This window comes from Labeo rohita, chromosome 24 (genome assembly GCF_022985175.1).
Source record: "Labeo rohita strain BAU-BD-2019 chromosome 24, IGBB_LRoh.1.0, whole genome shotgun sequence".
Classification (NCBI taxonomy): domain Eukaryota; kingdom Metazoa; phylum Chordata; class Actinopteri; order Cypriniformes; family Cyprinidae; genus Labeo; species Labeo rohita.
The window spans coordinates 9,841,652-9,863,532 of NC_066892.1; the positions used below are offsets into that span (position 1 = coordinate 9,841,652).

The following is a 21,881-nucleotide window of genomic DNA, read 5'->3' on the forward strand; positions in this document are numbered from 1 at the left end:
TAGTGTAAGACATGACATATCCTGCTGCCAACAGGTGGCGCTATGATTATAACTGAATATTGGCCTTTAGATGTCTTCAGGCCAGTACTCTTACCAAACATGTGAAGTTTGGTGCAGATTGGACATTGCATGTTTAAGTTAGTGTAAAATAAGTCATTTCCTGTTGCCAGCAGGTGGCGCTATGATAATAACTGAATATTGGCCTCTAGATGTGTTCAGGCCAGGACTCTTATCGAACATGTGAAGTTTGGGGCAGATCGGACATTGTATGGCTGAGTTACAACAATTTCTATTTCCATGGCGAAACATCGAACTTTGTCAGGCCGCCACGGACACGCCCTTCAACGAAAACTCAAGATCTTCACAATTTAACATCGCAAAGGCCTTTAGAGTAGACTGACCAAATTTGGTGTTGATCTGAATAAATCTCTAGGAGGAGTCTGTTACAGAGTAAAACATGTCACTTCCTGTTGCCAGTAGGTGGCGCTATGACTAAAACTGAATATGACTATGGGCATGTGTTCAGGACCGGACTCTTATCAAACATGTGAAGTTTGGGGCAGATCAGACATTGTATGGCTGAGTTATAACAACTTCCTTTTTCATGGCGAATCATCGAAATTTGACAGGCCGCCACGGACACGCCCTCCAGTGAAAACTCTAGATCTTCGCAATTTAACGTCACAAAGGGCTTTAGATTAGACTGACCAAATTTGGTGTTGATCTGAATAAATCTCTAGGAGGAGTTCGTTCAAGTACGACGCCTGGAAATGGCAAAAATGACACAAAATTTGCTGAGAAAAAATTAAAATAACTTACTTCCTGTTGGGTTTTGGATTTTACCTGGAGAGACTTTTTGTAGGTATTGGTGTGTTGCATGTGTGTGCCAATTTTCATACATGTACGTGAAACGTAGCTCGAGGCGCACTCTGTTGAAGTGTATAGGTGGCGCTATCGAGCCATTTTGCCACACCCACTTCTGAAACCCATATCAGATGTAAATTTTCGCCAGGTCTGATGCGTGTGCAAAGTTTCATGACTTTTCGGGCATGTTTAGGCCCTCAAAAATGCGATTCATTTTGGAGAAGAAGAAGAAACTGAAATTCCAATAATAATAATAATAATAATAATAATAATAAACAGAGCAATTCCAATAGGGTCCTCGCACCAGCCCTAATAATAATAATAATAAACGGAGCAATTCCAATAGGGTCCTCGCACCACCGGTGCTCGGGCCCTGAGGATATACATGAAGCAGATTGGAGAGTTGCATGTGAAACACCCTCTTGTTTAGCAGATCCTGGGAAATGCAGTTTAAAATACTGCATAGATTACACATTACTCCGGTACGCAGGCACAAAATGAACCCCAATTTATCCAGTTTCTGCAATAAATGCAAGATTGCTGAGGGAACCCTCATACATTCTTTTTGGGAGTGTTTTAAGGTCCTAGAGTTCTGGGCAGATGTTTTCTTAGAACTGGAGAGAATTTTTTCCTGCCCTCTGCGGTTAGGACCTAAGATCTGCCTACTGAGTCTTACACAGGAACTCCTTGTGGTTTTAAAGGTACTCAGCTCTTGTAAATATTGTTACATTGTGCTCGCAAGTGTATTTTGTTGCAGTAGATAACGACCACAACCCCTTTATTTTTATTTATTTATTTATTTATTTAATTTAATTTTATTATTATTTGTTTTTTAAATGTGTCTGTATTCAGATCTATGTAGACGGATTTGTGAGTACCTGTGGGTACTTAGACATGCGTATTCCTTAAATATTTCTCTGTATGTGTAGGTATATATGTGTATATATGTATATATAATAAGAGCTGTATAATGTAAAGTTGTATAATGTCTGTGATATCTCACTCTCTGTATTTTGTGGGGATGTTTTTATTTTGTTGCATCATGATTTTAAATTATTCCTGTAATTGCCTAAGAAAAAAAAAATGCAATAAAAAAAAAAAAAAAACAGAACAAAGATGTTCAAATCAAAAAGGGTAACACATTTTGTAAAAAAAAAAAAAAAAAAAACTATTTACATAATATCTGATATATATAATAGCAGGGGCGCAGATGGGATTTTTTAACTGGGGGGGACCAAGCTGTCAGCAAATGATTTCAACCCAGTTATTTTGTGTAATCTGGGCTTTAACTAGTGCTCAAGAAGTTACTTTGTGTAATTTGGACTAATGGTTTGCACCATTTGGGATTCTTATTTGAAATCATGGATAAACAACAAAGAACAAAGGTAAACAAAGGCCTGCCTGATCAACACTAGCAATGCATGATCAAACTGTTACTAGTATGCCAATCACCCACCCACCTCATGCCTTGATGCCTTTAAACACTTGCTTATCTAAGCATATAAATTCTGTCATTATAAACAAAAAGCAAAGAACCTGTGCATATAATAATAATAATAATAATAATAATAAAATTCAACAACAACTTCAACTTCAAAAATAAGTAAAAGTGTTAATTACAAGTTTGTTGCAATTTATGGATTAAAAATAGCTCTTTCAAATGGTGTATGACTCATTAATAACTAAACATCTGTTTTCAATAGCCCATAATTTAAGAGCATAAAAAGGCATAAACATGACTTTGTGAAATAGGCTAATACAGCATATGGTGTATTATCTTATTTGTTTTTGTTAATAAACATTGTCACTGTAGCCTGTTTCATTGTTGTCGTGCTTTTAATAAAGAATAGGCTACCAATGAATCCGTCTTTTGTTTTAGTCTTAAGAAGTGAAAGGTGTATAAATGTAAGCAAAACAGACAACAATCTTTTCTTGTAAAACGTGACAAGATCGCGAATTCAAAAGTGAAAGTTAAAGCGTCTGAAGCCCAGCTAATAGCGAAAGAGGAACTCCCTTTCACAAAATCCAAACCAAACATTACTGATGAAAAGAAAGGGTTGAGGGTTAACATTTATTGTTACCATATAACTATAAACTATGATAAAAGTTCATCAGCTTGCATTGATTAATGTTGTAGCACAAAACGACCAATTTATGTGCTCCTGCAGCCAACTGAGAAAGTTAGTCATAAATGAGTGACCAGTGGAGAAATGAGTCTAGAGCCCTTGTCAGCCTGCGTCTGCCAGATTCTGAAGCAGTGGCGGCAATGATTAAGGAGCAGCTACTTGGGATGAACATGTACATAGCAGAAACCCTGATTAATCCTCCGTTTTAGTGATGTTTGTCGTCTTTCATACGGACAGTGAGGGGGATGGATCGGGTCACTATAAATCATGACCCACCCCCGTCCCTAATGCCATCTACACACATGTATAAGAGGCATTTCTATTAGTACTGAGGCATATGAACCATTTAAGGAGTAGCATTTCTGAAATATGTAAAAAAATGGCAAAATGTCTAAGGCCTAACATGCAGTACAAAACAAGAATTAAAAAAAAATGAAATTAAAAAATGCTTTAAAAAATTAGAAATGTTTATTATGTTTATTTATATATTTATTAAAAAAATACTATAATAAAATTAAATACATGTCAAAATGCACACATGAACTAATAAAATGTTGATTTATTGAATCAGTCCACACTAATGCCTTTTTAAACAGATATGCAATCACGCATGCTTTTAAACACATAAAGACCCCATTTGCATTCTCAGTGGTGTGACCATCTTTCCATTTGTTGTTGGTCTGTAGCACAGATACCACAGCACATTTCTCCCATTAGTGGTTTATTGTGGTAAAGCACTAGTTGTGGTTATAAACATCTATTCTGAGTCTCCAGTGAACAAGATGAGGTTACATTTAGACATTTCCCACAAGTAATGCATGAGGAAAAAAATAATTCTTCATTTCAGTTCTGTTTGCATGCACTTTATTAGAAACAATTCTCTAACTAGTCTGTTCAGTGTGCGTAAGACATATTGCATTTTTTAAACTGCTGGCACAAAATCTGGTCAACAATCACACATAATAAACATGGTTAAAAGCCGATTGTGAGAACAGAGATTTTTGATGCTATATAATTAAAACAAAACAAGATGGTATTCTGAAAAGGTTTAATAATATAATAGTTTATAATAGTATAATTTACAGGTTTAGTATAATTACATGAAATATTCATAGGTGTAAGCATTTCTGAGTTTTACTGAATTATAAAAGCCAAAAGTGGTTATAAACACAGAGCTGTTTGGTTTATTGCTGAACTATGCCAAATGATATGGCTCCCTAAATAGAACGTCTCAGGTTACGTATGTAACCCTGGTTCCCCGAGGAACGAGACGCCGCGTCGAAACGCTAGGGGAACGCCTTCAGCGTGACCGTGCTCTGAATCACATGTGTAATCAGTCCAATGGAAGAGCGAGACATCAACGGCGGGTGACGTCACCAACCAGGAAGCTATAAATACACGTGCGTTGGAAACCGGCGTCAGCTTCAGGAGAGAAGCAGCGCTCGCAGGGATGCAGGATGAGGGCCTCGAGACGCGGCGTCTCGTTCCCTCGGGGAACCAGGGTTACATACGTAACCTGAGACGTTCCCCTTCAGGAACTCGAGCCACGTCGAAACGCTAGGGGAACGAGATGCCCACGCCGCCAGAAGCCAAGTCCCTGCCTAGGAAGAGCTAGGACAAAGGACGGAAGAGCCAGGAGAGACTCGTAAGTCTAGGTCATAAAACCTGACAAAAGTAAGAGGCGTGGACCATCCCGCAGCATTACAGATGTCCTGAATAGGGACACCTTCGAGGAAGGCCTTGGAGGCCGAAACACTCCGGGTTGAGTGAGCCTTGACCCCTAAAGGAGTAGGGAGACCAGAGGACTCATATGCAGTAGAGATAGCATCCACATGGGCCTGGGCCCCGGTCTGGATGGGCCTGGACCCCCTGCCCTGGGCAGATTTGGGGCAACGGGGGTGCCTATGGGGGTCAGCGGGGGGAGCTGGCTCCAGGGGGGGGGTACTTTGCCCCCTCCAATGATTTCCTCCCCATCCCTAATGCTTCCCTTCTCCCGCTCCATCACACCAACATACAGGTAGGGTTTTGGGGTGCGGGTGTGTTGCTGGGATGCAGGGGAGGTGGTACTCCTCTGTCTCCTTGTGGCCACCTGCATCTCAATCATACATCACAACTTAGACACTCTCATTACTTACTGTCACATGACACATACATATAGGGCCTTGGGGGTGGGCACACTGAATGGCATCCAGGGGGCGGTCTGTTCATTCAGCCTTCTCTCTGGTGCTGGTGCCCACTTCTCAATTTTAAGTTACACATAGACATTGAGGGCTCTTGGGGAGGTGCCGATTTGACACGAGCTGGCGGAGGGTGGTTAGTGTCTTGCCCCTCCCCTGTTTTAAAGCACTTTAGAACAACACACACCAACACTACATTTGAGCGGGTGAGGTGAGGCATGGGGTCTTCTTTTTTTTTTTTTTTTTTTTTTTCTCCACACCCCTGTTCTCTGTTCTTTGTCCGGGGCTGGGGGCTGTGAGGACGAGCTGGCCATCCGGTCGGGGTCTGGGCTGGTGGTCTTCTCTGCTGCTGCGGGGTACCGGGGTGGTCTTCCTGTCTCCACGCCAGAGTGAAGAGGGTTCAGCTCCGGGGTCTGGCGCTGATTGCCCCTCTGGGGGTAGTGGTGCCTGGATCCAGGAGTATAGAGTACAAATGGGGAGTGTGATTGTGGGTACTGTGTCCATTTTTGTATGTCTACATGTGGGGCGAGTGCGTGAATATTTGTTTGCGTGCATGAGGGTGGGAACGTGTGCTTGTATATATGTGTGCCTGTTTGTCTATGTCCATGTGTCAGGTCAGGCCTTAGACTCCGCCTCACTCATCATCTCAGGCCCCCACCACGCCCTGCCGGTGGAGGATGCCCCGGCCGCCGGTGCGTTGGTGGTTTCTCGCTCCGGGCGGGATGCTCGGGTGAGCGCTGGCCCGATCTCGGCGGTTGCTTGGCGGGGCCTGGCCCCCTGGCTTTGCTGGGCCCCGGCTAGGGGGTGGGGGCCCTTGGATCGCCGGGCCCAGGGCCGGTCTGCTCTGGTGTGGCCGGCTGCCGGCGGAACCTGCGGGCTTGCCGCCACGCCCCCTGGGACGTCTGCATTGTGGCTGCCGGATGATCCCCCCCGGGCCCTCCTCTGCCCTTTTCTGGGTGGGGGCCGCGGTTGTCCCTGCGGTGGTTCTCCTGGGACTCTCGTGCTCGGGGGCATCCGGATGTTTGGGCCCGGGTCTCCTCCATGTCTGCTTCATACCTTGCGGGGCGGGGCTGTGGTTCCCCACACACACTATTAAACATTTACATGGAAGAACCTTATGAACACAAACGCGCTCACACACACAGGTGTGCACACAGGTGTACACACAAGCATTCACATTGGTGTAAAAACAGGTGCTCACAGACACACACTGTCTTGATCTGCTGTTGCTTCAAAACATGTTTTGTAATATTAGTTATGTGTGCTGCACAATAACATTTAACATGTAGTATTTACTGTGATTTATATAGATGTTGGTTGTTGCTGCAGTTACTCTGCTGTTGTGTTTTCTCCTTTTGTCAGCAGGTATGGAAGCAGATTATCTTTTTTTGATCTTTCTCTCTTTCTCTATCCTCCTTCTCCTTTTTTTTTTTTTTTTTTTTTATTTTTTTTTTCTTCTTCTTCTCTCTCTCTCTCTCTCTCTCTTTTCCCCCTCTTCTGTTGACTTTCTCCCCAATTTTTATTTTATTTTATTTTATTTTTTTTTTTCCCGTTTTCTCTATCCCCCCGGTCTTGTCTGTAATAGTATGGTTAAATAAAAAGGTACATAAAATTAAATTAATTAAATACATAAAAAAAAAAAAAAAAAAAAAAAAAAAAAAAAAAAAAAAAATGTGAATGATGATAACATAGCTACACATACACACTGTCATGTGTTATCTGTGTTACTGACAGGCCGGGAAAAAAAAAAAAAAAAAAAAAAAAAAAAAAAAAAAAAAAAAAAAAGAGATAGCATCCACAATCCAACGACTTAAAGTTTGTTTGGTGGCCGGAAAGCCTCGCTTAGCCGGACCATAGCAAACGAAAAGCTGATCAGATTTTCTCCACATGGCAGCTCTGTGGACGTACGTGTCCAGCGCTCGAACTGGACACATACAGTTTAGCTTCTGCTGGTCAGGCTCCCGAAAGGGAGGAGGACAAAAGGCCTGAGGTACGACCGGCCGTGGTGCTGAGGAGGGGACTTTAGGGATATAACCCGGACGAGGGTGCAAAAAAAGCTTTTGCCAAACCTGGCGCAAAGTCCAGAAAAGAAGGGGCCACTGATAGGGCCTGGAGATCCCCAACTCTCTTAAGAGAAGTAATAGCAATGAGCAAAACTGCTCTTAATCGTAAGGTGACGATCGGAAATCTCTTCAATAGGCTCGAAAGGAGGCCTACAGAGAGCCTCAAGCACCAGCGACAAGTCCCATGAGGGAACACGAGAACGTACAGGAGGCCTCAGCCTCAGTGCACCGCGGAGGAAACGAGAGACAAGGGGGTCTTTACCCATCGAGAGACCACCGTGAGGGGCGTGGTAGGCCGCAATGGCCGCCACGTAGACCTTCAGGGTGGAGTGGGATAACCCTGCGGAAAGCCTATCCTGCAGGAACTCCAGCACTGTACCAACTGGGCAGTTAACTGGGTCCTGCTGGTGGCGTTCGCACCAAGAAGTGAAAAGCCTCCACTTCAAGGCTTCACTTAAACTTCACTTAAAGTTTCCTCGTAGAGGGAGCTCTAGATTGGAGGATGGTCTCAACAACCTCGGTTGAGAGACCGGAAGCTAAAAGGTGTGCCCCCTCAGGGGCCACACCCAAAGTTTCCACAGCTCCGGGCGAGGGTGGAACACAGAGCCCCCCGCCTGTGAGAGGAGATCCCTCCTGACGGGAATCTCCCATGGAGAGCCGTCGAGGAGAGAAATCAGGTCCGAGAACCATACTCGGCCCGGCCAGTACGGGGCTACTAGGAGGAGGGACACCCCGTCCCGGCGCACTCTCTCTAGAACTCCCGGGAGCAGAGCGATCGGGGGAAAAGCGTACAGACGAAGCCTCGGCCACGTCTGTACCATGGCATCCAGCCCCAGGGGAGCTGGATGAACTAGAGAGTACCAGAGGGGACATTGCGTGTTCTCCCTCGTGGCAAAAAGGTCCACTTGGGCTGGACCAAACACTCTCCAAATCTGCTTCACCACCTCGGGGTGAAGCATCCATTCCCCGGGCCTCGGCCCCTGTCTCGACAGGATGTCTGCTCCCACATTGAGATAGCCCGGCAAGCAAACTGCTCTCAGCGAGAGGAGTTTGCCCCGGGACCACACAAGGATCTGGTGCGCCAGCTTGTACAAGGGGCGCGAACGCAGGCCTCCCTGGTGGTTGATGTAAGAGACCACCACTGTGTTGTCGGTGCGGACCAACACATGGCGGTCTCTTAGGTCCGGGAGAAAGTGCTTCAGTGCTTGGAACACGGCCAGCATCTCCAGGCAATTTATGTGCCAAGTGAGTTGGTGACCTCTCCACAGACCGCGGGCGGTGTGGCCACTCATGACCGCACCCCAACCGGTGAGGGAAGCATCTGTCGCTAGCGTTACGCGGCGACAAGGAGCTCCCAGCACCGGGCCCTGAGACAGGAACCAGGGATTCCTCCACATGTCCAAGGCACGTAGGCATCGCCGCGTGACCTTGATCATGCGAAGCGGGTTTCCCCTCGGGGAGAACCCCCTGGTTTTGAGCCACCACTGTAGGGGTCTCATGTACAGCAGGCCAAAAGGTATCACGTTGGACGCAGCCGCCATCAGACCCAGCAGTTGTTGAAACTGCTTGACAGTGAGTGACCGGCCTACTTTGACTCTCCTGACTGCAGCGAGGATCGACTCTATCCGAGCAGGAGACAACCGTGCCCGCATCGTGGTCGAATCCCATACCACACGTAGATAAGTGGTTCTCTGTAATGGAGACAACACACTTTTCTTGGCGTTCAGTCTCAGCCCCAACTCTTTCATGTGAGCGAGCACAACATCTCGATGCTGAGCCGCTAACTGTTCCGACTGTGCTAGAATTAACCAGTCGTCGATATAGTTTAGTATGCGGATGCCCTGGAGTCGCAACGGAGCCAGAGCTGCATCCACACACTTGGTAAAAGTGCGGGGGGAGAGTGCTAGGCCGAACGGAAGAACCCGATATTGGTATGCTTCGCCCCTGAAAGCAAACCTGAGGAACTTCCTGTGTTGAGGAAGGATGGAGACATGGAAGTACACGTCTTTCAGATCTATCGTCACAAACCAGTCCTCGGACCTGATTTCTGACACTACTTGCTTGAGAGTAAGCATCCTGAACTTCAGCTTCATGACTGAGCGGTTCAGAACACGAAGATCTAAAATGGGACGCAGGCCCCCATCCTTCTTCGGAACAATGAAATACCGGCTGTAGACTCCCTGTCGTGAGGAGGGACCACCTCGATGGCCTCCTTCCTCAGAAGAGAAACTACTTCTTGTTCCATTACCAGACCCTGCTCGGGGCCCACCAAGGTGGGGGAGACCCCGACAAATGGCGGCGGAGGAGCGCCGAACTGTATTCGATACCCTCTTTCTACAGTACGCAGGACCCAAGCAGACACATTGGGCAGTAGTTTCCACGCTGCCAAATGATCTACTAAGGGAACCAGTCTCTCGAGACTGGTCTCTGGTGTTTGTTGAGTCACTAGAACGGTGTCCTGTAACGGTTCCCCGGCAGGAAGCACCTGAACTAGCGGCCCCTGAAACCCCCTCGGGGGTGGCGAGCCCCCCGGCCCCGCTACATTGCCGGGCAGGAGAAACCGAGGTGTATGCTCGCTGGAGGCCGCTGCGCCCTGAAGCACCGGCAGGGTTAGCAGAACGGTCTCCTGAGGGCACAGGAGGGAGGCGGACACCGAAGAATGCGGTGCACCCCGCCTTTCCCCCCTTGGGGCTGCCCTCAGCGGTCCTGAATTGTCAGGACCGCTTAGTCGAGGACTTCTTAGACTGCAGCACGACCCTCAGGTCGGGCCTCGCCCTAGAAGTCCCCGACTTAGAGCGTACGACCACTCGCTCTCGATGGGGCGGAGTGCGAGTGGCCACACTCTGTTTCTGTGCGTCGCGGTATGAGGAGCTGGTAGACGGCCGAGGCTGCTCCCGCCCAGCAGCCTCGCGAGCTGGATGGCGGAGGGGGAGGAACCGCTGGAACGCCGCCGCTTGCTTACGAGCCTCCTGGTACCTGTCGACGACCAAGTTAACGGAGTCGCCGAACAGGCCAGAAGGCGAAAGCGGGGCGTCCAGAAGGAAGACCCTGTCCTTTTCTTTCATATCGGACAGGGTCAACCAAAGGTGTCTCTCCGCGGCCACTAGGGCTGCCATAGACCGCCCAATAGCACGAGCGTCAGCCTGGTATGCCTGCAACACGGACATCGTGTGCAGACACGCACCAGCCTGACCTGCCGCCGTGTACCCCTTGCCAACCAACGCTGAGGTGACTCGCAGCGGTTTGGTCGGCAATGCCGGAGCCTTAAGAGACGATGCCGAACCGGGGGACAGATAGCTGGCGAGTGTCTGTTCCACCCGTGGCATCGCTCTGTAGCCGCGCTCATCCAGCCCCGCAACACTGCCATAATTGTAGGAAGCGGGGATGAACAAGCGGGCTGAAAACGGAGAATTCCACGATCTCCACACGGAAGAAAGGAAGGCTCCGGCGGGCTGAAGGTGGCCGAGACTGCAGAAATCTCTCATCTAATCTGCTTCTCTGAGGCTCGGCCTGTGATCTATTTTTAGCTTCTCGACCGCACGAGTCACAACCTCCAGCAGCTCCTTATACTGCACAGACTGGGGGGTTTCCTCGACGATCTCGACCTCAGCCCCCTCGGAGGATGAGAGTCGGACCGTCGAGCCCGATCCGCGAGGGGAAGAAACCGCAGTGCGGGCTTCCGATCCCGCGGACCGGGCTGCGGATCTGCTGGGTGAGGCAGAAGATAGGGGGACACCCGTCTCCATACCCTCCAGCAGATCCAACTGCGATCCCCACGAGTGTAGTGCCCGCTCCGCCTCGGCGGAAGCGGGACCAGACCCGCGAGGAACGCTTTTGAAGGCTCCCTCCTCGAAGAGAGCCTTCCGGGAGCGGAGCGTGCGCATTGGAAGAGGATCGCAGTGCGGGCAATCGGCTTTCTCGAAAGCCGATGCCGCATGCTCCGCTCCCAGACAAACCACGCATAGAGCGTGTGTATCCCCGCTCGTGATGTAGCGAGGGCAGGGAGGAACACACGCTCTAAAACATGGTTTGTCTAAATGCTTAGTTTTTTGACTCTTTTTAGACATTGTGCTCTTTGAAATAAAAGTGGTGCAAACTGGCAACCAAAATGAGCACAAACACACAGACACAGAGCGCTGCTGAAAGACAGAAGCTGACGCCGGTTTCCAACGCACGTGTATTTATAGCTTCCTGGTTGGTGACGTCACCCGCCGTTGACGTCTCGCTCTTCCATTGGACTGATTACACATGTGATTCAGAGCACGGTCACGCTGAAGGCGTTCCCCTAGCGTTTCGACGCGGCTCGAGTTCCTGAAGGGGAACCATAATTCCCATCTCTAAAGCACAAGATATATTTTTTAAAATGAAAACATGATGGTTTAATGCCATAACAACACTATCAGATTATTCATTTTTGATGAAAGACCCAAATGCTCATCTCCTCATTAGAAGTCCAGTGGATCTTTTAGCATTTGTATACAAGGACTTTTAATGTCACTTCAGGAAGTTGGTGCTCATGTATGATAGTGATTGTACCTAATTTCTAACTGGTTATACTGATGATGTTATAGCACTCCCCATGGTCTGCCCTTTGAGAAATTTAAATGGAGAAATGAGAAATGGAAATGCACATTTTTCAGTCCTGTAATATCCAGGTCAAATATAAATAAATGTTATGATCATGATTATCCTTTCATATGACGGCTTCTAAAAAGGTCACAATACCTCCAGGTACATACTACAACATGTCTCCCATATGTTGTTGTATGTAAAAGGTTAACTTCAACAGTGACAGGGGCAACAGGCAGTTCTTTGCCAAAATAAAATTTATGTGCATAAAGTCCATAAATAATGTGTATAAATAAATGAGAAAAAAAAATCAGTATCCGTAGAACCATATCTTTTGGTATACTGTACCTTCTTCAGGCAGGTATTTTAACTCTTTACATGGGGCCCTCCATGGTTCACAGCACAGACACTATGCATTTTTTTTCTTTAGTTGGTCAGTGGTAAAGCACCCTGCAGGAATCTGTTTAAAACAAAATTTCCCTTCCTGGCTGATTGGTCAGAACAACTAATGGTGGGTGGAGTTATATAGAGAGAAATAACATGAGCTTTAGTTCGATGGCTAGTACTTAGTTCCTTACTGGTCACAGTTTTTTACCACATAGTGGTCTCATCTAGTTGTAGGCATTTTAATGACAAGAAAGAGAAACAGAAATTACTATTTCAGCTAGACTTTGGGATAAGAAAAACATAGAAAACAACAATGATCAACATTTTAATATGTAAGTATGCTGCATAGAGATACTATATATAATTGTATAATTTATGGCAACACTATGATGACTTCACAAAGACCAACACTGTAAAAATGGATTCATATAGTACTGTTGTTATCTTAAAAAGTTATTTCTACTTGATCTACCCTGACTTTTATTGATTTAAAGCCAGACTGATTCAGTCATACTAAATAAAATTTTTTAATTTGATTTGGATACTGCACATGAAGTACATGTTTACAGTGCATATATTACGATATTAAAATTATGAAAGATTACAGTATATGTTAAAAAAATATGCATGGTTTGCAATCTAGTTTAGATTAAACTTATGTTGCAATGTTTTTTTTGTTTTTTGTTTTTTTTTTTGTTTTTTTTGTATTGTTTCATCTCCAGGCTTCGGTGTTGTCTTGATTCTCACTGACGGATCTTCAGTGAAAGTTTATCCAGGAGGAAACACAACACTGCCCTGTAGCACTGAAGATGATAGAGAGATTACTTGGATCATTACAAATGGAAACCAAACATTTGTCAGAATTCTGAAGCTTGAATATGTTGAAGGGAATCAATCTAAACCAGAGCCAATTCATATTCACCCCAGTTACGCAGGTCGAATAAAAGCTCTCAGTTCATCCACAAACACTCACTCTCTGCTACTGATGAACATCACTGACACTGATCTCATGCTCTACTGCTGCACTGAATGCATGTTAGAGCAAACTCACTGCACAAAACTGGACTATGAAGGTATGTGCTTCAGACAATTAATTTTACAGGTACATTAATTTATATTGATTTAAAATTAATGACCATGTGATCAATTAAAACAACAAAACCCTAAAAAGAGGTGAGAGAGCACAGAAAATTATTTTTGCTTTTTCCTTTTACTGATGTAAACATCTGTATCTGAGTGTTTTTCATACTGTGTCTCAAATTGTGGTGGTATGTTCTACCACCACAATTTGTCTTGCACAATTTATCTGCTAGACAGTTGTTTTAAAATGTTAACTGTAAAGCATTGTAAAGGTACAAAAGTACAAAGTGCAAAGCACTAAAAAGTGATGTTAATCTTTGCAATTCTCTTTGCAGTTCTCCAGCTGTGATCCTTGGAGAGTTTTTGGCCACTCAAACTCTCCTCCTCAATGTGCATTATGACAATATAGACCTCTTGCAGGCAGATCTGTAACAACTTCAGTTGATTGGGAATTCTTAATTATTCCCCTGAGGGTGGAAATGGGGTTCAGTGCTTTAGCTCTTTTCTTACAGCCACTTTCTGTTTTGTGAAACTAAACAATGTTGTTCTGTGCATCATAACTATTTTCATTTTTCACAAAATGGGGAAAAATATTCTAGATTTGAATCCCATTTTCTGCAGTTACATACATTACGTGCATACACCCAGGGGTGGATTATGGTGGTCAGGGGCCTCTAGGCTGCTCTTTGTGTGAGGCCCTCCCTTAATCATTATGCTTTACTGGAGAAATGTATTTAGTGCCATATATGGTCCACATGCAAATAGTAAGGTGAACTGGCACACAAACAAAATTTAAATGCAAAAATCTGGTGCATTTTGAGAGTGGAATCAAGTGACTAGATCAAATGAAGAAATATGTACTCTTTTAAACAATTCTGTGCTCTAGTAGTAATTTATTTATTGGTTGCAGATATGAATGTGATGGTAGGGAACAATACCTACAAAAATTCTTATATAAAGCTACAAATGCTCGGCGGTGCTGAGCGTGCATTCTACAATACAAGACATTTAATTTAACAAACGAATTTAAAAGTATTTATAATCCTATTATGGCTGGACAATTTCATGCTCCTAGCTAAAAAAAAAAAATATGGAAAAAAAATTCAGATATACAAGGTTTTTTAGGGGTAATTAATAGTGGCCATCATGCATTGGACAAAAACTTTTATTTCATACTGTGCGTTTCCGCTCACTTTCAACTGTTTTACTTTAATGGCAGATGAGAGCCCTGGAGATGTAAAGCAGCAGGATACAGAGAATATCAACCAACTGTCCACATGTGGTTCCAGCTTGTGGCTGGCTGTTGTCTGTGCGCTTATTTTAGTGTCACTGGTGTTAAATGCATGTGTGTGCTGGAGAAGAAAAAAACACAAAACAGGTAAACAAGAATGCATAAAATAATCAACATAATGATAATACAATTTAAATACATGCCTACTTTTGATACTATAGTTATGTTGTTCAGTTAATAAAGCATTGCTATGATCAAAATATGTGTGTTGTTGTTGTTGTTTTTGGCAGGAAATATAAAGAAAGTGAACAGATGTGAAAAAGTTGAACAGGTATTCATCTTTTCTACAGTTTTATTAAAAATCAGATTTTTTTTTTTGTTGGTTATCAAACCGAATTATGGAGTAGACTAAAGGCCTGTTTACACCATGTACGATAACTATAACAATAACTGTAAAGTTTTTTTAATAACTGTTCTAAGAACAATAGAATTGGAAACACTTTTAGAACAGTTTTTTTTTCAGATGATGAATGTTAAAAACAGACAGTCAGAATCACCCTGCTTTAAAGAGCTTGAGCATTAACAGCGGCAAATAATGCTTTTATGCGGACACTCCAACGCAGTATAATTATAGTTATAGTTATTTTAATAGTTAACATTTTAGGTGTGAATGAGGGATTCCTATAAACCTTTTTGATAATCTTAATACACTTCCATTTACAATTACCTCTGTGTGTTTCAGGGGAATGAAGTTGATGAGATTTCATACGCATCTGTGAATATAATCAAAGCACAAAAAATCAGGGGAAAACATCAACTCACACAGGACACAGTGTATGCAAGGATTAAATGAAAAAATGACATTCCAGAACTCAAAATATCTGCATCCCTTTTGTGCAAATAAAAGTAATACATGTACAAAGTGAAAAATAAAATGAAATCAAGTAAATGTCTGCCCGAGTATTTCCATCTATTTGACAGTATTATAGTGAACCACTAGGTGGCAGATTATTAACAGAAACTGCAGACGATGAAAATTGAAATTTCAAAGACAAACAGACAGGGTGGTGAGGGGATCGCGTGGGGTGTCTTTAAGAGCTCTGACGCTGAAGTGCCCTGTAGGTATGGTCTCAGTGCCCCGATTCCGAAATCCGCGATTTATGCCGAGTGTGACCTCTGGCTAACACTCAAGACCCAACCACCCCTCCCCTTCTCCCCGCCCCTGCAAACGTGCATCAAAGTCGTTAAACTAGTTGTGAACTTTAACCAAAGACACACCCAAGCAAAACTATGGTCAACCCTTTATATAAAGCAAGCAGTGACTTTGTTAGGCACAGGCACAGGCACAAGGCACAAGAAGAGCTGAGAGCTAACAATTCGCACTAAAAGAACCCTTGAGGGCAGAGAATGCTGTGAGTACACTTTCTGATATTATACAGCAGCTACATCTGAGTCTGACTGGCTAGGAACTGTGCACTTGTCTGAGGAGTCATTATAGAAGTGTAGTAAAACGATGCAAAGTTTGCAATAAATTCTAAATACATTGACACATTGCACAGTTAGGTCTGAAAAGAAATAGCCTTTTAACATTTTTTAATTTAATTACAGGTCAATGGGCATCTCATGCATCCTCCTGCTGATCCACATAATCAGCATAGTAAATGGAGGTAGGCAGTTCATTTTTAAAAATATTTTTTCATTGTTAAGAGTTTTTTCTTAACTTTTTTGTACATTTCCTAACATGAATCACTCTTACTGTTTAGGTATCACAAAAGCCCTTGAGGGTGACAATATTACATTATCCTGTAAAGTCATAGGCAGTGATATTGAAGATAAAACAAACATAAATGCACTTTGGAAAAAAGAGACTGGTCAGAGGGTGATCTGGAAGTATTCTGGAGAGAAGAAAATAGCTGACACTTTCCTGAGCAGGAAAATTGACATTAGTGGCAATTTTTCTCTTATTATTAATGAATGTAATCAAACAGACCAAGGGGTGTACATTCTCTACATCAATAGGAAACAATCCTGTAAAGTTAGGCTACTTGTCACTGGTAAATACAACTTAATTTTAAAAATATTTTATTTTTATTAAGAACCATTAAAGTACCATTAAAACTGGGATAAACTGTAAAAATCATTATTTATTACATTTTTCTTTTATAGAAAAAACAAGGTGTCGAAGGTCCACAGGTTTGTTGAAATACGTTTATTTTTTAATTAATTTCTCAATACTTGAAATGAGCATGATATATGTATCATTTAACAAAATGATCTTTGGTCCAACAGGTAAACGGTGTAGTGATGCCAAATCATCCAATGATGCCAAATCATCCATTGATGCCAAATCATCCATTGATGCAAAACAAGGTATATAACATCATCTATGAGAATTACAAGTTTTAAATGTTTGCTAAATAACTTTATTACATCCAAACTTTTCCCCATCTTCTCTCTCATAGATCTCACCAATAAGAATAATCCCAATAATAACCAAGACAATCAACGAAGCAGTCACCTCCCAATTGTCGGGGCAGTACTCTTTTTGGGAATCATATGTAGCTTGGTGGTTTTACACATTAAGAGAAAAAATACAACTAAAAATGACAAATCAGAACAAGTTCTCAATCCTCCTTGTACAGTCATTCAGATCAGCTGAGCATCAGAATTTATCCTCCGTTTTAATCCAAAATGTAATACTAAAGTTAAGAATTAGAAATGTAAATAGTTACTCAAATCTATACAGTTGGTGTACACGAACTGTTGTAAATGTTGTATCAAAGAATGATTTAATGTTATGTTTCAAAAATAAGAAAAACAAACTACATGAATGTCTAAAAAAGTTAATGTATTTATATGTATATTCATATATATGGATCAAATATATTAATCAGCATGTACAGCCATATTTAAAAATTATCTATAACCATAATTTTACACCTCACAGTATGTATATAATTTTTTTTTTTAATTTAATAAAAAAATGTAAAAGAGAATTGCTGAGTGTGTCTTGAACTTTGAATCACAGTATAAAACGCATAACACATGTAGTGTTAAGTTAATGAACAAATTCACTCATTCACAAAGACAGTCACTTTATACATTCTTGAATGAAGCCATTTGAATAAATTGGTTCTGACGCAGTTTTTGCAACCTCTGCAAATAGTGAATTATAAAATATTTTATTAACTGAATGTAAGAATTTAACATAAAAGGTGATGCAAAAAAGGTGATGTAAAAAGGTTAGAAAAAACAGATCTTATAAAGGTAAATATCCTAAATTTTTTGTATGTTGTGAACTAACCACTGCACAGAATATGAAAAATATGAAAAGTTTGATTATAAGTCTTTGATTATAGCTTCTTCCTACAAAAGCTGCAAATTTTAAAACTGGATTGTTTAAACCAATTACAAAGACAAGATGGAAGATATCTTTGTGTATATTGTACTGCAGGCTTTTATGTCTGCTTCCTAGCCATGTCATTGCTGATTGGGGTCCACTATAATTCAATTAATATTTTTACTTACACTTTTGCTGGAAACCAAAACTACTAAATGAGAAAGGAAAATCTTTACTGTTTATTCCTTATCAGTTGGAATGTACATCAACACAGCACTATCAAATGTTTTTTGGCATATGATACTTGGGACTTTTTTCCACCTCAGCCTGGAATGATAAGCATGATGAGCATGACGTTACGAGTTCAGATTAGCAACCAATGAATAACACATTCTAAAGGTGGGGAAGAATGTGTTTTCCTTTTTAGATTTGTCGTCTTATGTTCCCAATGTCTTATAGGCCCCAATAAAGCTGCTTCTTTAAAACACTTTTCTTTATTCTTAAAACAAACCTCAAAAACTGAACTATATGAACAATATTGATTTTGTTTACATCAAATTAACCAGCACACTTCAGTCATCAAACCATATTGAATTCATAACAAATAATGCACATATACCCAGTTATAGCAAAACATTAAATAAGAGCAAGACTTACTCAAGACAGTCATGATCCATTTTCTCTTCACTTCGTAGAAACCTACAAATGGTGGTTTATCTTTCAGGAATAATGAAGCAGCTTTATATCACTTGGGCAATGGGACATGGTATTCCTCAAATTTGGGTAGGAATTGTGGCCCATTTAGGAGAGAATTGGACGTTTTAAATCCCCTAGGTGAAACTGAAGGCTTACAGCATTTAACACTGAATATAAATAAAATATACTGTACAATGTGCAATATGTTTGTGAGATATGACCATGCACAATGACTGAGCCAATTCTAATTCTATATTTTACAGCACTTTTTACAATACACAATGTCAAAGCAGCTTTACAGAATGTGTATGTGTTAGTGTTCGAAACGAGATCTGTATTATTGTCTTTAAACACAATGAGAAATTCAGAAGTGCCTTCGGGTAGGTTCAGATTATCATCAGGGCTTAGCTTCCTGGAATAGGTGCGGTGTATTTACTTGGCACATATGTAAATATCATGAAAATGAAGGTCTCGCAAATCACACTACAAGGTTGTTTTGAGTCGTTTTTAGTTTTAGATGGATTTTATTATATTATTACAAGCACCTGAAGCTCACATTGAACCTTCTGATAATTGCCTGAGGTTTACTCATTCATCTCCAGGGTTACGGAGTAAACAATACATGTAACGTTGTTATGCATTCAAAAATACAATTCAAAACCTGACCTGAGCTGAAGATCTGAACCCCACAGAGGGAGATCCATTAACACTGTATCAATGTTTAAGACATATTAAATACATACAACCCAAATCTATTTGTTAAACACTGAATTAAGGCATAAATGATTTGAAGTTTTCTTGACAAAACATTCAAATTCGTTCTGGATTCTACTACTGTTCAGAAACAAGTGTCCATTGTACTGGACATTTTAAATAAAATTAAAATAATCATATTTTCTATGGCTGTATTTATGGTACAAAGCAAATATTTTTGTCCCTCCGGTCTGAATGGATTTGAAAACAAACAGTTAGGTCAAACAAGTTCTTACATGAAAGACCGGTTAAACCAACTCACACAAAACAGGGCATTCTGTAAAACAAAAGCAAAGTAAAGATTTTTGTGTTGTTATTGAATGCATTTATTTTTAAAATATAATGGTTCAGAGTTCTTTCAATCTGTTTGCTCCAGGTCAACATAATTCAGGCTATTTGTATAATGCCTCAGAGTTCACTACTTGCGTAATGTCTTATGTTACGCCACTTCTTGGAAAACAGAAACTTAGGCTGCGTGCGAGTGGTTTCCATTAAAGCTCATGACGGTTGAGCTCATGAGTTCTCACCTGACTGCTCTAACAAAAAAAAAAAAACTGAAGTACACACACACACACACACACGCACACATACACATCCATACATGATCAATTCAAGTCCATTTTTTCATATACACACTGTAAAAAATAAAAAACACAATTTGTTGAGTCATCTTAAAATAATTTGTTACCCTGCTGCCAAATTTTAAGTTCAGTCAACTAAAATGAGTTTAGTCAACTTCAAATGTTAAATTGTACTAAATAACAACTTAGATATTTGTGTTTGCTAAACTTAACATATGGGTAAGTAACCCAGCCAGCTCCCTTAAAATTGTAAGTTGATTCAAATCAAATATCTAAGTTATCACTTAGCATAATTTAACATTTGAAAGCTGAAAGAGTTTAAATGATATCTTTGGCTCATACACATGCAAAACTGTATCACACAGGTGCTACTTTATCTTTATTATTGCGGGAAGACTAATTCTTATTGTGAGGAAATGTTTTACTGGTATAATCGCAAACGATAAGATATCGCCGATCCAAGCTCTCACCCCGGACACAACCTGTTTGCACTTCTCCCCTCAGACAGACGCTACAGATCTCTGTGCACTAGAACCTCTAGGCAAAAACAGTTCAGTTAAACAGTTCAGAAACAGTTCATAAAACTCCAGCTTTTTCCTGTGTTCTGCAATTAATTTCTGTAGTTCATTCTCAATTTCTAATTATTGCCTCTTTCTCAAGTATTATGTAAATACATATGCATATCTTTTTATTTATACAGCTGTATATAGAGCAAATAATGCACAAATCTGTATATAAATCTTCTGTTCCAGATGCATACACATTATTTATTTATTTTAAGCCTTTATTGAAATGTTAAACATTACTTTGAGGAGTATTCCATCCATGGCCACAAATGCATTAGCTGGAGCAAGTGCTTTTTTTTTTTAAAAAAAAAAAAAAAGGTACATTTAAAAGTTTGTGGTTTGTTAGTTGAACACAATTCCATTAGGAGCTGTCATATAACTACTAATGCAGTCATGTTTTTTTTTGTTTTGTTTTATTTTGTTTTTGTTTTTTTTGACTCAGCACATTTCTCACCAATTCTGCGCCCTTCCTTATGAATCTCCCATAGACCTACTCCATCTGATCAACTGATAATATTTACAATCACTGTTTGAAAGTGCTTTTTATGAAATTATCATGACATCATGCCTGCCAAAATTTTAACCATATCTTAACATTAATTACCTGCAAAATAGCACTGTAGTGCACAATAAAATATGGCCTAACACACATGCTGTGCTGCACTCTGGTGGCACATACTGCAAAGTACAAAATCACAAACTACAGTAGTCAACATTTGAAGTGGATCAAAACCTTTCATAAAAGTTGTCCTAAAACCAAAACAATACTACCCATTTTTTGTCTTAGGACAAGTTTGATGAACTTTTCTGATTCACTTCAAGTGTTGACTAATGTGTATTACCTTGAACCCTGTAATACAATTAAGGTAGTACTGTTGGAGCTCATGTAAACAATACTGTAATTATATTAATGTAATGATGCTCATAATTAAAATAACCATAAATGCAGTCAAGTACGTTTATCACTTACAGGCCATACTGAACACAAATGTTAGCCAATACTTTTAGCTTCGAGCTTGTTTTTTCCCCGATCATAACTACTCTCTCAGTCCGAGTAAACAAATCTAACATCTGGTCGGTCTGGGAGAACATAGCCAACATTTTTTCTCTTTTAAATTTAAATAGCCAAATAAACAACAAACATTGCTGTCACCTATATTGTGGCTATATACAGTTTAATATATTTAATGTTATTCCTCACCGGTATCGTTAGTTTACTCCCTCCTCTGCTGATAACAACCTAGTCCAAGTCCAAAACATGCCTTTTACACTTTACTTGCTTTTTATATGGATCTGTATCACTTGCCTGATGGTTCCCTGCAAATAGCAAACTTAAATAAAAGTCCATATGACGATCTACAGCGAAAATCCACTTGGTAGGAAGTGTGTGTTATCCAAAAATGCGCTACGACGACTCAAGAAACAACAGCGCTTTACAACGGAAGCCG

At 41.4% G+C, this 21,881-nt stretch overlaps 3 protein-coding genes across 3 annotated transcripts; 2 read left to right on the forward strand and 1 right to left on the reverse strand.

Moving 5' to 3' along the window:
* Positions 1–7,766: 7,766 nt before the first annotated feature.
* Positions 7,767–10,715, reverse strand: LOC127156139 (uncharacterized). Its single transcript, XM_051098873.1, is given in 3 exon segments — positions 7,767–9,415; positions 9,418–9,856; positions 10,032–10,715. Coding segments are annotated over 3 exon segments (2,772 nt in total).
* Positions 10,716–12,307: 1,592 nt separating this feature from the next.
* LOC127156140 (uncharacterized) lies at positions 12,308–15,350 on the forward strand. Its single transcript, XM_051098874.1, has 5 exons — positions 12,308–12,518; positions 12,909–13,259; positions 14,486–14,644; positions 14,788–14,828; positions 15,240–15,350. The coding sequence occupies exons 1-5, from the start codon at positions 12,500–12,502 to the stop codon at positions 15,348–15,350; spliced, it is 681 nt and encodes a 226-aa protein (XP_050954831.1). The 5' UTR covers positions 12,308–12,499.
* Positions 15,351–15,763: 413 nt separating this feature from the next.
* Positions 15,764–17,459, forward strand: LOC127155623 (uncharacterized). Its single transcript, XM_051097970.1, has 6 exons — positions 15,764–15,909; positions 16,106–16,164; positions 16,261–16,551; positions 16,664–16,690; positions 16,787–16,867; positions 16,960–17,459. The coding sequence occupies exons 1-6, from the start codon at positions 15,905–15,907 to the stop codon at positions 17,154–17,156; spliced, it is 660 nt and encodes a 219-aa protein (XP_050953927.1). The 5' UTR covers positions 15,764–15,904; the 3' UTR covers positions 17,157–17,459.
* Positions 17,460–21,881: the final 4,422 nt, after the last annotated feature.

Coding starts and splice junctions, on each gene's coding strand:
- LOC127156140 (XM_051098874.1), top strand. Junction 13,260..14,485: donor CACAAAACTGGACTATGAAG/GTATGTGCTTCA, acceptor CTTTAATGGCAG/ATGAGAGCCCTGGAGATGTA. Junction 14,829..15,239: donor GATGTGAAAAAGTTGAACAG/GTATTCATCTTT, acceptor TGTGTGTTTCAG/GGGAATGAAGTTGATGAGAT.
- LOC127155623 (XM_051097970.1), top strand. Junction 16,552..16,663: donor AGTTAGGCTACTTGTCACTG/GTAAATACAACT, acceptor TTTCTTTTATAG/AAAAAACAAGGTGTCGAAGG. Junction 16,691..16,786: donor AAGGTGTCGAAGGTCCACAG/GTTTGTTGAAAT, acceptor TTGGTCCAACAG/GTAAACGGTGTAGTGATGCC.